The 16,871-nt window shown below is 46.9% G+C and overlaps 1 protein-coding gene across 1 annotated transcript; it reads left to right on the top strand.

Moving 5' to 3' along the window:
• The first annotated feature begins 2,344 nt into the window (after window positions 1-2,344).
• Window positions 2,345-16,332, top strand: pex11g (peroxisomal biogenesis factor 11 gamma). The gene is made up of 4 exons (XM_080212889.1): window positions 2,345-3,141; window positions 7,187-7,365; window positions 9,547-9,618; window positions 14,558-16,332. The coding sequence occupies exons 1-4, from the start codon at window positions 2,902-2,904 to the stop codon at window positions 14,784-14,786; spliced, it is 720 nt and encodes a 239-aa protein (XP_080069015.1). The 5' UTR covers window positions 2,345-2,901; the 3' UTR covers window positions 14,787-16,332.
• The last annotated feature ends 539 nt before the right edge of the window (window positions 16,333-16,871 follow it).

Here is a 16,871-nt window from a genome sequence, read left to right as displayed (position 1 = left end):
ACAGAGAGAATTTAGCATGGCTAATGCACCTAACCAGCACGTCTTTGGACTGTGGGAGGAAACCAGAGTATCCGGAGGAAACCCACGCGGAGAACATGCAAACTCCACACAGACAATGACCCAAGCCAGGAATCAAACCCAGGTCTCTGGCGCTGTGAGGCAGCAGTGCCAATCACTGTGTCTGCATTCCCTCACCAAAGCATTGAGTGTTCCTTCCTTATTGAACTCTATTTAGTGGTTAAACGCTACTATCCTTTCTTGAATGCAGTGAATGTGGGAGAGGCTATGGGAAGGTTGACTGCCTGAGGGTAGGGAGAGAAATAGGTGAGGCTAGAAGCAGAATATTCTTCACAGCACCTATCGTTGTATCCTTTTTGGAATTAAACTTAATGTGTAGATTTTGTGTGAAGTCCCACTTGTTGGCTGGCAAACACTCTGCAGATTCATCAGTAATAGGTGGGTTGGGTTGGGTTGGGGGGGTCCCATTCTAGTGGGTGTGAGTCATATGTTTTGAGACACAATGAAAATATTATTTCTTCTTCTTATGAGAGAAAAGTTATTGTTTATTGAGGAAATATTTGTAAAGTGAATTTAATTAAAATTTGTCACGTTGCGTCCTTTCTCTTTGAAACTGCAATCAAGGAGGCCGGAGTCTGGAAGAGAGGATTGAATGAAATTACTGTAGCGAGAGGACCTGTGTGGGAGAGGGCATCTGTGGGGGCTGGCTGATGTTTGCAGCAAGTTCAAACTCATTGAAAACTGAAGGCGTTGCCTCCTGATGTACCGCTCTGGCTGCTGGGGACAACATATCGGAAAATCATAGCCACACAACCCGTGCTGGGAAAAATGTACTAGGGAATTTATAGTGGGAAGTCCCATTTTCCTAACTTACCACAAATGAAGAAATGCAAAAGGGCATGAGAAAATTCATAGATATTTCAAACATTTGGCCCATCAGCTCTGCACCAGCCACAATACTCGCCACAATCCTACCCTATCCCCATCCCCTAATCCCATGCATTTTCCTAAAATAATCCTGCTGACACTAAGGGGCAATTTTAGCATAGCCAATGCACCTAACCTGCACGTTATTGGACTGTGCGAGGAGCATCTGGAGGAAACCAACGCAGACACAGGACGAACGTGCAAACTCCACACAGACAGTGACCCAAGCTAGGAATCAAACCCATATTTCAGACACTGAGAGGCAGCAGTGTTAACCACTGTGCCACCCCTCATTTATCGTCATTTATTTCACATTCTCAGGAAATCTCAAAAGTCCACAATCAGAGCTATTTTCATGCAAATATTAATAGGTTCTGGTGGTGTTGTTTGAGAGATGCATTTTGGTGTTGAGGATGATTGTGGAGGACGTATTGTTGCCTGTCCTTATTGACTGCAGTCTGTGGGTTAGGAAGTTTGGGATCCAGTTATAGTGGGAGGAACCGAACCTCAGGCCACATAGTTTGGAGATGAATCTCGTAGGAATAATAGTGTTAAAGGCTGAGCTGCAGTCTATGAATAGGAGTCTGACATATCTATGAATAGTAGTCGGTAATGGCCTAGATTTCCATGCACAAAGCTCTGGGGTGAGGAACTCAAACCCACAACCTTCTGACTCAGGTGGAAGGATGACCAGCTGAGTGGTAGCTCAGCAGAAAGTTAGACCACAGCTAATGCACTGTGTACAGTTCTGAAACTCAATGTCTGAAAGGGTGGGAGAGACAGAAACTCTTGTCATTCAAAGGGATTACTTATACACTTGGGGTTAGCACTGCTGCCTCACAGTGGCCTGGGTTCGATTCCCAGCTTGGGTCACTGCCCGTGCAGAATCTGCAGATTCTCCCCATGTCTTTTTTTGGTTTATTTATTAATTTCACAAATAGGCTTACAATAACACTGCAATGAAGTTACTGTGAAAATCCCCTAGTCGCCACACTCCAGCGCCTGTTCGGGTACACTGAGGGAGAATTTAGCACAGCCAATGCATCTAACCAGCATGTCTTTCGGACTGTGGGAAGAAACTGGAGCACCCTGAGGAAATGCATGCCAACAAGAGGAGAACATGCAGACGCCACACAGACAGTGACCCAAGCCAGGAATCGAACCTGATCCCACCGCCCCTGCCCCCCCCCCCCCCCCCCGCCAAAAAATCTGCATGGGTTTCCTCTGGGTGCTCCAGTTTCCTCCCACAGTCTGAAAGATGTGCTGGCCAGGTGCATCAGCCACACTAAATTGCCCTTCAGTGTAACTGAACAGGCACTGGCCTGTGGCAATAGGTGATTTTCACAGTAACTTCATTGCAGTGTTAATGTAAGCCTACTTGTGACAATAAGAAATAAACTTAAAACACGGGGTTTTGAATCAAGAGCTGGAAAGGGGGATTTGGGTTGGATAGGTCTTTGGGCAGCAGAGAGGATGGACCCAATGGCCTCCTGTGCAGTAAATGTTTTGTTTCTAAAGTTATGAAGTGCAGAGAAATAAATATCTGATAGTAAGGGTAGGTTTTATCTCAGACATGTATCCATTATATTTTATTAAAAGACTAGTTCTTTCTCTTGCTACTTTGAGGTTTATTTCAGTTTAAGTCCCCTGGATTTCCCCTTTAAGAGTTTTTTCAACCAGCAGAGTCCCTTTAAGGAAATCCCGCCTCCTCACGTTGCTAAGCAACCAGGGAGTACGGCAATGACGGTTGGTTCATGCGCACGTCAGATGAAGAGCGTCCGCTTCTGGTTGATTGATAGCAGGCGCACGGAGCTGATTAGTTTAGCCCACCGGAAGTGGGCGGATAGTAGAGATAGACGTTCTCTGATTGGCTTTGATGGCTGTCGGTCAAAGTCCCATTTCCGGCGCAATCAGGCTGCAGGCCGGACCGGGATTAAAGTCCTGCCGCTGTGAAGAATGGAGTCGGTGGCGAACGTGCTGGAGACTTACCGGGGCCGGGACCGGCTGGTGCGGACCGTCTGCTACAGCTCGCGGCTGCTGGGCGGCCTTCTGGTGGCGCCGGGCGGAAGCCGACCCGAGCTGGGCCGCCGGCTGCTGCTGATCGCCCGGGAGCTCAGCAATTGCCGGGCGGCGCTGCGGCTCTTCGACGACCTGTCCATGTACCTGTACTCGCGGGAATACGGCCTGGGCGGGACGGTGAGGCCTGGGAGGGGCGGGACCAAGGTTGTTCCGGATGTGGGCGGGGCCAAAGTTGCACCGGGTGTAGGCGGGGCCTAGGATGGTAGGCGGGGTCAGAAGTCGGATCGGCGAGAGGCGGGGCTCGGAGGAGGTGGGCGGGCCTGGAATTTGGGGCGGGGCTAGGGGAGGTGGGCGTGACTGACGTTTGGGGCGGGGCTAGGGGAGGTGGGCGTGGCTGACGTTTGGGGCGGGGCTAGGTGAGGTGGGCGGGGTTGGTGATAGGGGCAGGACTGGTATTTTGGGCTTTGGTGGAGGTTAGGGTGTGGCTGGAGTTAGGGCGGGTCTAGCACAGGTGGGTGGGACCTTTAGGTCATGTTGATCCCCATGCAGAACTGTATTGGGGGAGGATAGCGGGGAGACAATAAATAGTGAGACAGCACTGCTGCCTCAAATTGCCAGGCAACCGGGTTCAATTCTGGCTTGGGGCACTGTCTGCACATTTTCCCCATGTCTGTGTGGGTTTCCTCCGGGTGCCCCAGTTTCCTCCCACAGCCTAAAGATGTGCGTGTTTGGTTGATTGGCCATGCTAAGTTGTCTCTTAGTGTCCCAAGATGTATAGGTTCTGGGAATTAGTGGGATAAGTGTATGGGATTAGTCTTTGGGTGGGATATTCTGTCGGTGAGCTGGTGCAGATGCAATGGGTAGAATGGCCTCCTTCTGCATTGTAAGGATTCTATAAAGGTTTTCTGAAGCAATGATGTCCTCAAACAGCTGGGAAACTCCCAGCACGACCTGGAGCTGAGGCTTATTGCAGATCAGAGCTTCAGCTTCCCCCAGTGCAAAACCCTCTGACTGTCTTTCTGTTCATCTGCTTACCCATCTCATCTTCAATATTGGAGACCCTTCAAATGAGAGGAGTTGTATTTCCAAATCAAATTGAGTCTCCTGGCTACTTTCGCATGTGGGATGTAAAAGATCCGATGACAATTTGAACATGGGATTGGGGATTTGTTCATCCTGCTGTCCTGGACAATATTCTTCACAGTAAAAAGCCTCACAACATCAGGTCAAAGTCCAACAGGTTTATTTGTAGCAAACACCACTGGCTTTTGGAACTGGCTGTTCCTTTGTCAGGTGGGTGGGAGTTCTGATCACAAACAGGGCACATAAAGACACAAACTCAATTTACAAGAATAATAATTGGTATGTGAGTCTTTACAGCTAATTAAGTCTAAAGGTACAGACAATGTGAGTGGAGAGAGCATTAAGCACAGGTTAAAAAGATGTGTATTGTTTCCAGACAGGAAAGTTAGTGAGATTTTGCAAGTCCAGGCAAGTTGTGGGGGTTATAGATAGTGTGATATGAATCCAAGATCCCAAATGAGGCTGTCCTCATGTGTGCAGAACTTGGCTATCAGTCTCTGCTCAGCAACTCTGCAATGTCATGTGTCGTGAAGGCCGCCTTGGAGAACGACTCACATTCCAATCATTATTCACGTAAATTGAGTATGTGTCTTTATATGCCCTGTTTGTGATCAGAACTCCCACCCACCTGATGAAGGAGCAGCACTGTGAAAGCTAGTGGTGTTTGCTACAAATAAACCTGATGAACTTTAACCTGGTGTTGTGAGACTTCTTACTGTGTTTACTCCAGTCCAACGCTGGCATTTCCACATCAACATTAAAAACATATTATCTGCTCATTTAGCTCATTGCCGCTTGTGGTATCTTGCTTGGGAGAGCTTGCTGCCAACATCTCCTGCACTACAACAGCGTCTACACTTTAAAAATACTTAATTGTCTGTAAAGCACTTTGGCACAACAGAAATACTCATCTATCACACTCACTTACGCCTTTTACCATCTGATCATGTGTCAATATTCTAACCATGAACATACTAAACGTGTTCACACCTTCGGGTGTTCTCACTGTGGAACTGAGTTCAGGCATTTATATAACCTCACTGCACACCAGCGAACTCACACTGGGGAGAGACCGTTCACCTGTCTTGTGTGTGGAAAGGGATTCACTTGGTCATCCCACCTGCACAGATACCAAAGAATTCACAATTAATCACAAATGACCAAGGGCAGCACGGTGGTACAGTGATTAGCACTGCTGCCTCACAGCACCAGGGAGCTGGGTTTGATTCCCAGCTTGGATCACTGTTTGGAAACTGCACGTTTTCCACATGTCTGCATGGGTTTCCTCCAGGTGCTCCAGTTTCCTCCTACAGTCCGGAAGACATGGTGATTAGGTGAATTGGCCACACTAAATTCTCAGAAAGGTGACTGCCAATTTCACACAGCAAGATGCCAAAAACAGCAATGTGACGATGAATAGATAATCTGTTTTTGTGGTGTTAATTGAGTGATAATTATTGTTCAGAACATGGGTGAAAACTCTGCTGCTCTTCATTGTCAAGATCTATTATGTCGGCTTGAAATGACAGACAGGGCCTCCGGATTAATGCCTCATTAGAAAGACAGGCACTCCTGACAGTGCAGCACTCCCTCAGCACTTGTAATGGGCATTTTGGTATTCTAACCCCTGGGGTTGGATTTGAACCCACATTCTGATGGGATGAGAGTGCCATCAACTGAGCAACAGCTGATTCATGATCTCATCCTAAACCTTTCTCCATTTCTGGCGAAAGAACACCAACGTTCATTACAAACCCACCCGACTCACACAGCTACCTTGGCTACAGCTCCTCACACCTGTCAGGACTCCATCCCATCTCCCAGTCTCTCTGTCTCCATCGCATCTGTGCCAATGATGCCACCTTCAAAAATGGCAGTTTTGACACATCTGCCTTTTCCCTTAACTTGTTTCCCCTGGCCCCCATTTCCCACCACCACCGCCCCCCCCCCCCCGACACACACACACACACACACACACACACACACCAAGCCAGGCACTCAATTGCATTCAACCCATTTCCTGCACCTCTGCCCTAACCCCTTCCCTCCCAGAACCATGAGAGGACCCCACCCCTTGCCCCCTTTTCCATCATACCAACTTCTACATTCAAAAAAAATCACCCTCCGCCAACTACAGCATGATGCCATCATGAAACATAGCTTCCCCTCTCTTCCGTTATCAGTATTCCACAGGACCGTTCCCTCTCTGACACCTTGGTCCATTCCTCCAACACCCACCCCCTTCCCCAGGCACCTTCCCATGCAATCGCAGAAGGAGCAACACCTGCCCCTTTACCTCAGCACCCCCACACCACCTTACTCACCATTCAAGGGCCCAAACATTCAGGCTAAGCAGTATTTCACTGGCACTTTTCTCAACTTGATCGACTGTATTTGCCACTCCCAATGTGGTCTCCACTACACTGAGGAGACTGAACGCAGACTGGGTGATCATTGTAAAGCACTACTCAATCCACAAGCATGACCCCACCTTCCTGTTACGACCATTTTAACTTTAGCATCTTGCTCACATGGCTGTCCTTGGCCTGTTGCAATAGTCCAGTGAAGCCCAATGCTAACTGGAGGAGCATTGTATCATCTGATTAGGCACATTTTAGCCCTCAGGATGTAACACTGAGTTCAAAGACTGTAATCTTTCTCCTTCACCTTGACCTTATTTTAAAAATCCGGAATTTTTTTGTCCCAGTGCAACATCCCCTCCCCCACTGGGCCACCTGTCGCTTGTTCTTTCGTTTTGCTTTTGCTGAGCGCTAACCTTTTTCTCCCATTAACATGTTACGCTATGCTATTTTTGTGCCACTATTAACACATGCTCTGGCTCTTCACACTGCCATGAACACTTCCCCTATCTAATGTCCCATGCATTGTTGTTGCAATCTCTCCTAGCTCCCACCAATCACTGACCACTACCCCTGCTCCGACCCCTGTATACAGTATAAAATCCATCACGTTCCCCCCTCCCTTTAACCCCAAAGAACAGTCATACAGACTCGAAGCATTAACTCTGTTTCCCTCTCCACAGGTGCTGCCAGACCAGCTGAGGTTTTTTCCCAGCATTTTCTGTTTCTGTGTTAAAAGTGTAATGTTGATTTTAGGGTTTCTTATTTTGCTCCTGAAGGAGGAAGATACTATTGTGCGGTTGCTTTCCATAACGGAGAACCTGGCAGATCAACTCTACTATCCCTGTGAGCATGTAGCCTGGGCTGCTGACTACAGAATCCTCAGCATCAACTCAGACAAGTGGTGGACACTAAGTAATTCACTGTGGAGTCTATCACTGGCACTGGGAGCTCTGAGGTGAGGGACACTGAGTTAACTCAATCTCTTTCCTCCTTATCTGTTCCCTCCAGAGACAACAGCTCCATTCTGACGTAGGGGAAATACCAAGCCAGCAAGCTCCTGCAAACAGCGACGTGATCACCTATTGTTGGGGGATGATGCGCAATTTCTTCTCTCAGACAACCACCCCAACCCCCTCTGAAATCCGTTTCTCCAGCAATCAGGGGAGGCTGGGCCATTGACTGTTTCCCACGCTGAGTCAGAGAGGTTTTTGATTGACGAGGGAAACAGGCAGGGAGGTGGAATTAAGGTCGTAGTCAGATCGGCCACAATCTTATTGAGTAGTGGAGCAGGCTTGAGGGACCAAATGGCCTAGTCCTGCCCCCTGTTTTTTTTCTGATTTTATAAGGACACAATAGAGATCTCCACTGCACTTCTTTGTGTGATTTTACACCCTATTGAGAGTCTGGGTTCAAGAGTTTGCCTGAAAGAATACACTTCTGATAAAGCAGCACTCTGTCAGCATGAGCTTTGTGTTCAAGTCTCTGGAGTGGGACTTCAATCCATGACCTGTTGACACAAGATGTTATGCACTAAAATCACGAGGGGCATAGATAAGGTCTTTTACCCAGGATAGAGGAGTCCAAAACTAGAAGACATACGTTTAAGGTGAAGGGGGGAAAGAATTACAAGGGACTTGAGGGGCAACTTTTTCATACAGAGGGTGGTGCATGTATGAAATGAGCTGCTAGAGGAAGTGGTAGATGCGGGTATGATTACAACATTTAAACAACATTCGAACAGGTACATGGATGGGAAAGGTTTAGAGGGATATGGGCCAAATGGAGACAAATGGGACTAGTTCAGTTTAGGAAACCTGGTTGGCATGAACAAGTTGGACCGAACAGCCTATTTCCATGCTGTCTATGTCTGTGACTCTAACTAAACCACGGCTGACAGCATTGAGATCTGTGGGCTTGGACTGCCTGCAGATTAACAAGGGGAGTAAATTCCTTCTGTGGCTCGGCATTCTGCACCCACCCCTCACCCCACTCCCAACCACCCCTCCTTCACACCCGACCTCACTTGAGACTCCGTGATAAGTGCACCCTAAGAAGATTAAACATTTAGGACGCGCTGGGTCGAGTGGATAGAGCCAACCTGGTGACGTACTGAGCCACTTAGGCTGGGTCTGGTTCCCCAGTACTGCCGAGGTGACTGACCTTACCGCTCTGTACTGGCAGTGGTAAAACACAACCAAGGCTCCAGTTTCTGATTGTGGCACAATGCCCAATCACTGCTGGGTTGGGATTGACGAGACTCGGATGGTCAGAGAGCCAATCACCACTCATGACTGGGAATGTTATGTGATTGGACCGGAGGCCTGAATTAGTGACTCAGTGAGACGTGTTCCAATCTCACCACAGCAGCTCAGCATCTGAAATTGCATTAATATTCATGAAATAAATATGTGATAAGATTTGTATCATACTGATGATTATGAAACTGCCAGATTGTCATTAAAAAATCCCACCTGTTTCATTGCTAACCTTTAGGGGAGGAAATCTGTCAGTGTTACACAGTCTGGCCTACTTATGACTGTAAACTGCAACAACGTTGGTGACTTTTCACTGCCCACTGGCATGCCCTAGAAAGTCCCCCATTTGATAGGAAGAGGCTCATCCCCTCCCACACGAGGGCAATTAGAGGTGGGCAATAAAAGTGGACCTCCCCTGTGTTGATCACATCCTGGGAATACATTTTTAAAATATATGTTTGGTGATGAAAGCTAAAGGAACAGGGAAATTGTTGTAGGGATGCAGGGGAATGGGGGGATATGGAGTGGCATAGTGGCTAGCACTGCTGGCTCAAGGACCCGGGTTCGATTCCCAGCTCGGTGACTACCTGTGCAGAGACTACACATTCTCCCCGTATCTGTGTGGGTTTCCTCCGGGTGCTCCGGTTTCCTCCCACAGTCAGAAAGACGTGTTGATAAGGTGCATTGGCCATGCTAAATTCTCCCTCCGAACAGGGGCCGGAGTGTGGCGACTAGGGGATTTTCGCCTTCATTGCAGTATTAATGTAAGCCTACTTGTGACAATAATAAATAAGCTCTAAAACTTTTTAAATGGATTCTGTTTTTTGGTCAGCTAACTCACAAGCTGAAATATTTTCCTCTTTCTCCTTTAACGCTTACAGATCCTTCAGAGTTGTGCAGCTGCTGAGGAAGGAACTGAAGAGAAGCCCGAATAAAACTTACCTCAAAACAGAGTATGTGAAGCGCATGGTTATTTACATTAAAGCTGCACTTCGTTGCAGCATCCAACAGGGAATGTGTATCTGATTCACTGTTGTTATAATTGTGTGGTTTATGAGATTGTTTTGTTTGGGCCAGTGCCTTTAAATTAAGGTAAAATGAAGGGGTCATGTGACCTGTTCTGAATCAGCAAGTCTGATTGGTTTGAATGTTAAAAGGTTTAAAAAGGCTCAGATGGTATTGCTGAGAATGAGGTGCAAACTGTTCAAACTGGGAGACAATGGCAGCAGCCTGTGTGTGAACAGTGTATATAGACTGTGTGTCTACAGAATCCCAGAAGAATGTTGAGAACGTCAGATTATAAACTAACTGTGCTTTAAACTGTCTGTTTTGTTCCAAGATAAAAGAGAGTTAGGATCTCGAGGATAGCCAATCATTTCTGCATGGATACATGGTCCATATGATTCATGTTGCCATGGAGATGGTCTTTGAAAGGGAACATCTCTGAAACTAACATAAGTTTGTCTTCCAGGATGCAAGTGAGGGAGAGTAGCTGTAGGTAGCAAGCACTGTGATTCACCATACAGAAATGCAGGTGGGAGCTTGTGGTAGGATTGATATCCACAAGAAGTTAAAACAAGGCTGGAAGATTTGTCTAACTTTTACTAACGGAAGAGTCAGGGGCAAGAAAACCTCTCTCTGAAAAACTGTCCTGAGAGTAAAAAATACCATGAACTCTTGGGAGCCAGGGATCACCTAGGACTGGTTCCAGAAGAATTGAATGACGGCTTGAAGGAGAGTAGAAGGAATATTAGTGAAGTGTAATTTCATTGTGATATAAGAAAAGGTGAATTTTCTATTTTGTGGTTTAAAGTACAAACCATTCACAGTGAGAGGGCTAGAATACGAGAGCAGGGATATACTTCTGAGGCTGCATAAGGCTCTGGTCAGACCCAATTTGGAGTATTGTGAGCAATTCTGGGCCCTATATGTAAGGAACGATATACTGGCCTTAGAAAGGATCCAGAGGATGTTCACAAGAATGATCCCTGGAATGAAGAGCTTGTCACATGAAGAACAGTTGAAGACGCTGGGTCTGTACTCGTTGTAGTTTAGAAGGATGAGGGGAGATCTTATTGAAACTTACACGATACTGTGAGGCCTGGATAGAGTGGATGTGGAGAGGATGTTTCCATTAGTAGGAAAAACTAGAACTAGAGGGCACAACCCTCAGACTAAAGGGACAATCCTTTAAAACAGAAGTGAGGAGGAATTTCTTCAGCCAGAGAGTGGTGAATCTGTGGCACCCTTTGCCGTAGAAGGCTGTGGAGGTCAGCTCATTTAGTGTCTTTAAAACAGAGATAGATAGGTTCTTCATTAATAAGGAGACCAAGGATTGTGGGGAAAAGGCAGGAGAATGGGGATGAGAAAAATATCAGCCATGATTGAATGGCAGAGCAGAGACAATGGGCCTAATTCTGCTCCTATGTCTTATGCTGCTATAAGTTGCTGATAAAAATAGTGTTTGGTTAATGGTGCTTTTAGACGTTTGTTACAGTAAGAGTCTAAAAATATGAAATGTTGTTTTGCCATCCTTTCAGATATTAACTGGAAATGAATTTCTTATCAGCCTTTATGGAGAACTGGGTAACAGTTAAATGAGGGAACTTTCGCAGAGAATTAAACTTAACCACCTGGATCTGATGATATCCTGCGAGACAGGATGGTCAGACGGGACTATTTAGCAGAGGTGCAAACTTTTGTTTAAAAGGCCGGTGGATAATTGAATAAAGAGAAGATTTGAGGGAAGTGGGGAATTTCTAACTCACCCAGAGCTGGGCTGTATGCAAAAAAAAATCTCAACTTCCAAAACAATGAGGATAGAGGGGAAGAAGAGGGGAAGATGTTGGATCTGTGGGAGAGTGGGACAGCCAGGGCCTAGGAAAGAACTTGAGAGGAAAGATCATTGACGAGAGCAACATGCATAATATTGGGAGAAAATGGGAGAGAGGTAAAAGGTTATGTAATAGGTCCTCGGAGGCGCAAGTCCCTTCACCAAATTCCCTTATTTACAAGATCCAACAACACTACACAGAGTGCTCTCAGCGTGCCATCTCCATCCAGCATGCAGAGGAACTGATACCCTTGTTTAAGTACAGAGATGGGGCTCCCTGATTGGACCATCCATTTGGCCCTTAATCAGGGAGCTCATATTCAAGCAGTCAACTGAATAAAATCATTAGAAGGAGAATAATTTGACACAAATCCTCTAGTCGTTCATTACCTGCTGCTGCTGCCAGAGAGGACAGGGAATTTGGCACTCAGCCAAATCTCCGCTCGCTGCGGCGGGACTGGAGAATCCCGTCAGCATGTATGGCAGGAAAATTCCAGCCTGAGTTTTTCTCGTAACCTTTCCAGAATTATGTGAATTGAGGTAGTTCCCTCAGATCACTGATACTTTATTGAGGGAGGAGACAAATACAAAAGGGGTAATTTAATATTCGGAAGACAGTTTTTATGATTGTCATTCTCTTTTGAGGAATGCAAACTGAATTATTTTTGTCCTGCCCTTGTTACAAGGAGTGGGTAACACTGCTGCCTCATAGCACCGGGGACCTGGGTTCGATTCCCAGCTTGGGTCAGTGTCTGTGCGGAAACAGCTTGTCCATCCTTGGAATGAAGAGCTTGTTGTATGAGGAATGGTTGAGGACTCTGGGTCCGTGCTCGTTGGAGCTTAGAACGATGAGGCAGGATTTTATTGCAAATTACAGGATACTGCCAGGCCTAGATAGAGTGGATGTGGAGAGGATGTTTCCACTCGTAGGAAAAATGAGAACCAGAGGGCACAACCTCAGGCTAAAGGGACGATCCTTTAAAACAGAAATGAGGAGGAATTTCTTCAGTCAGAGAGTGGTGAATCTGTGGAACTCTTTGCCACAGAAGGCTGTGAAGGCCGGGTCATTGAGTGTCTTTAAGACAGCGATAGATAGGTTCTTGATTAATAAGGAGATCGGGGTTATGGGGAAAAGGCAGGAGAGTGGGGATGAGAAAAATATCAGCCATGATTGAATGGCGGAGCAGACTCAATTGGCCAAGTGGCTGAATTCTGCTCCTGTGTCTTGTGGTCTGCGTGGGTTTCCTCCCACAGTCTGAAAGACGTACTGGTTAGGTGCATTGGTCGTGCTAAATTCTCCTTCAGTGTACCCGAACAGGCGCTGGAGTGTGGTGACGAGGGGGTTTTCACAGTAACTTCATTGTGGTGCTAATGGAAGCCTACTTGTGGCACTAATAAAATATACTTAAAAAACCTTAAGTACCTGCTGTCTGGTTAGCAATTCCCTCTGATGCCAGATTGGAAACTTGGAAACGATGGTCCTACATTCCATGGCGTGCTGCCATGAAGCTGCACAAAGAGCTTGCTGAACACTAACCTGTCTGTGTGCTGGCGGCTGCTTTCAGTACATTCTAGGCTATTACTGGGGCCCATAGGTACTGGGAATCAGACAGTGCAGAAATGTACTGGGCTGTGCTGAGGCAACGCTGCTCTGCCAGACACCATTACAAATTGCATCAGAATTCTACACCAAGTGGGAGGCAGGTGTCTGGCTCACTGCAGAAATGTACACGTTCTACATGCTTTTTACATCTCAACACCACTTCACACAAAGATGCCCGGGTTTGCCCCAAAGCCTCACCCCTCCACCCCACCCCACCTCACCCCTGCAGAAGGCTGTGGATGCTGAGGGGATAATTGGAGCTTTCAAGACTGGGATCACTAAATGTGAAGAACCTGAGAAATAGGTGCAGGAGTTGACTGTTTGGTTCTGCTGCAACATTCAATAAGACCATGGCTGATCTTCTACCAGAACAGCATCATCCTGCACTTACCCCTCATAGAATCCCTACAGTGCAGAAGGAGGCCATTCAGCCCATCAAACTTGCACCAACCACAATCCCACCCAAGCCCTATCCCCGTAACCCCACATATTTACCCTGCGACTCCCCATGATATTAACGGACATTTGGCATTGCCAATGAATCTAATCCACACATCTTTGGAGTGTGGAAGAAAACCGGAGGAGACCTACGCAGACACAAGGTGAACGTGCAAACTCCAATAGACAGTGACCTGAGGCTGGAATTGAACCCAGATCTCTGGCACTGTGAGGCAGCAGTTCTAACCACTGTGCCACCCAAAATGTCTTTGATGCCCTTATGTCTTGATTCCCTTGGTATCCAACAATCTATCAATCTGTATCTTGAATATATTCAACAACTGCGTATGCAGCTCTCTGGGGGACAGAACTCCAAAGATTCACAACCCAGTTGGTGAAGAACTTTCTCCTTATCTCAGTCCTAAATGGCTGACCGCTTAGTCTTTTGATGTGTAGCCAGGGTAGGTTAGGGGAGTTAAGATACAGATCAGCCTTGATCAAAATGTAAGGTAGTCTCTTCTAAATCCAGTGAAGAGTTCAGGAGAAACCTCTTTTTCCAGATAGGGCTGACAGTGTAGAACTTGTGACCAGTAGAAGTGGTTGCTGAGGGAGAAAGGAATAGAAATACTGATGAGATTAGACGAAGATCTGGGTGGAAGGAGATTGCTGTGGGGCAGAAGCACCAGGAGGGAGCAGATGGGCCAAATGGCCTGTTTCTGTGCTATAAGTTCAATGGGTTTACATATGTCATGATGTGGAGATGCCGGCATTGGACTGGGGTAAGCACAGTAAGAAGTCTCACAACACCAGGTTAAAGTCCAACAGGTTTATTTGGTAACACGAGCTTTCGGAGTGTCGCTCCTTCGCCACCTGAAGAAGGAATGACATTCCGTAAGCTCCTGCTACTAAATAAACCTGTTGGACTTTAACCTGGTGTTATGAGACTTCTTACCGTGTTTACATATGTCAGCAGGCGTTGTGTCAATAACTTGTTTTTTGTCCAAATATCACCCCGTAGAGAATCGAACAGGATGAGCAGACGGACGTACAGAACTCGGATGCGAGTGGAAATTCTCAACATCATCAGCTGCCTGGCTGACCTGACCAACGCCATCCATTGGATGCCGCCAGGCTTCCTGTGGGCAGGAAAGTTTCCCGAGTGGCTGGTGGGATTGATGGGAACGCTCTCCTCCGTGATCGGACTCTACCAAATGTCCTGCGGGAGCTGCAGTACCAAGGACCCGTGACAGGACAGGCGCGAGCGAGCTAGCGCCCTGGTTAATCTGGCACTGTGTGATGATTACAGGCAATGTCCGATCCAATCTATCCACATGTTTGTGGGAGGATCGCTGATTGTCTTTTGATTTTGGAGGGAGAGGCTTCTCCACCTCGCCGAATGAAGCTACAGATGGCATTATCACCACCTCCCAACGCTGGATCTCCACCGCCAAGGTGTGGTACAAGAGCGTGAAGACTTTATCTGGTGAAGGCGTGACTGTCACCCACTGACACTGAGAAAACACTGTTTTGCTTCATTTCCAACAAGCTCAAATGCATCTCCATTTGGGGTGCAGTTTAGCCCTAACACTCTACCATAGGATGTTAAAAGCAGGCCATTCGGCCCATCCTGCCTAAGCCAGCTCCCTGACAGAGATGTCCGGTCCTGTTGCCTGTTTGGCTGTTGCTCAGCACCAGTTGAGGGAGTTTCCTTTGCATCACTGACCTGCTCAAGGGCAGGACTAACACCCCTCCTGTACCAGTGGCTAAAACCTGGCACCATGATGGGATGGATAGGGGTGGGGGGGATGGTGGGCTAAAATTTGAACTCAGCTCTTTGCCCGACCTCAGCCCCTGGGATGGGGAACTCTACAGGTGGGCCCCATACTCCCTGGATGAGACACCAGGACAATCATTTGGGGACCCACCCTGGCCCAATGTTTCTGTAGGAAATGTGCACATGTGTGCGCACTTTGGGGGAGGCAGAGATAGGGCTGAGCTGTGGACATCTCCAGCTTCAACATTCCAAATCACAGGAAACTTTGTGGAGAGCGGTAACCACGGACCCTCCTGATGTGGCAGCAGAGTGGTTAGCACTGCTGCCTCACAGTGCAAGGGACCCGGGTTCAATTCCCGGCTTCGGTCACTGTGTGAAGTCTGCACATTCTCCCTGTGTCTGCGTGGGTTTTCCCCCGGGTGCTTCAGTTTCCTCCCACACTCCAAAGATATGCGGGTTAGGTGGATTGGCCATGCTAAATTGCCCCTTTGTGTCAGGGGGATTAACAGGGTAGATACATGGGGTCAAAGGGGTGAAGCCCCTTTGTCAGAGCAGGCTCAATGGGCTGAATGGCCTCCTTCTGCATTGTGGGGATTCTGTGATTCTATCCCTTTCGAAAGAGCAGGGACAAAATTAAAAACTGGAGAGTTTGCAGGTGCGGCAACATTAGAGCAACAAAGCTGACGGGTTAGATTTAAACTGAATACGGGGTTAAATTAAAACATGACATTTCTTTCTCGGAATATATATTTTAATTAATCCAGCAGGGCCTTATTTGTGTTTTTTTTTCTTCAGCCTTACAGGGACTCTTAGTCTGTCAAATGTCACCTGTCTTTAGACAAACGCAGTTAGCGTTGCAGAAACTGGTAAAAGTTATTTGAACACAGCGACAAAGTCAATCGAAACACGAATGTTGGAAAATGATATCTGACAGTCAGAAATTTAACCTGCGCCTTAAAAAGTGTTTCAGAATATTTAAGAGACAATTTCTTCAATAAAAACACTTACTTCAAGTTTCACTTTTGCCTGTTGTTTGTGACGTTCTTGATGCTGCTTGTAAAGGTTTTCAATTTTCATTGAACTATTCCCACACTGAGCAGCTGAGATGTGTGCCAAGGAAACTTGACGAGAGTCCACACAACACCAGGTTAAAATCCAACAGGTTTATCTGAAACCACAAGCTTTCGGAGCGCTGTTCCTTCATCAGGTGAAGTGGAGAGAGGCGCGCAGGCACAGAATATATAGGGAGAGTGACGAAAGCCCGACACTAATGGGTAACCAAGAATGTTAATGAGTATACAGATATATTCTGTGCCTCTGTGCCTGTCTCCACTTGACAAAGGAGCAGTACTCCGAAAGCTTGTGATTTCAAATAAACCTTTTTGATTTGATTTATTATTGTCACGTGTATTAGTATACAGTGAAAAGTATTGTTTTGCATGCTGTAGAGAAAAAGAATACCGTTCATAGAGAAGGAAAGGAGAGAGTGCAGAATGTAGTGTTACAGTCATAGCTAGGGTATAGAGAAAGATCAACTTAATGCGAGGTAGGTCCATTC

This window comes from Carcharhinus amblyrhynchos, chromosome 26 (assembly GCF_965287045.1).
Source record: "Carcharhinus amblyrhynchos chromosome 26, sCarAmb.v2.hapA, whole genome shotgun sequence".
Lineage (NCBI taxonomy): Eukaryota > Metazoa > Chordata > Chondrichthyes > Carcharhiniformes > Carcharhinidae > Carcharhinus > Carcharhinus amblyrhynchos.
The sequence above is the reverse complement of the archived record's forward strand: the minus strand, read 5'-3'. Positions and strand labels throughout refer to the sequence as shown.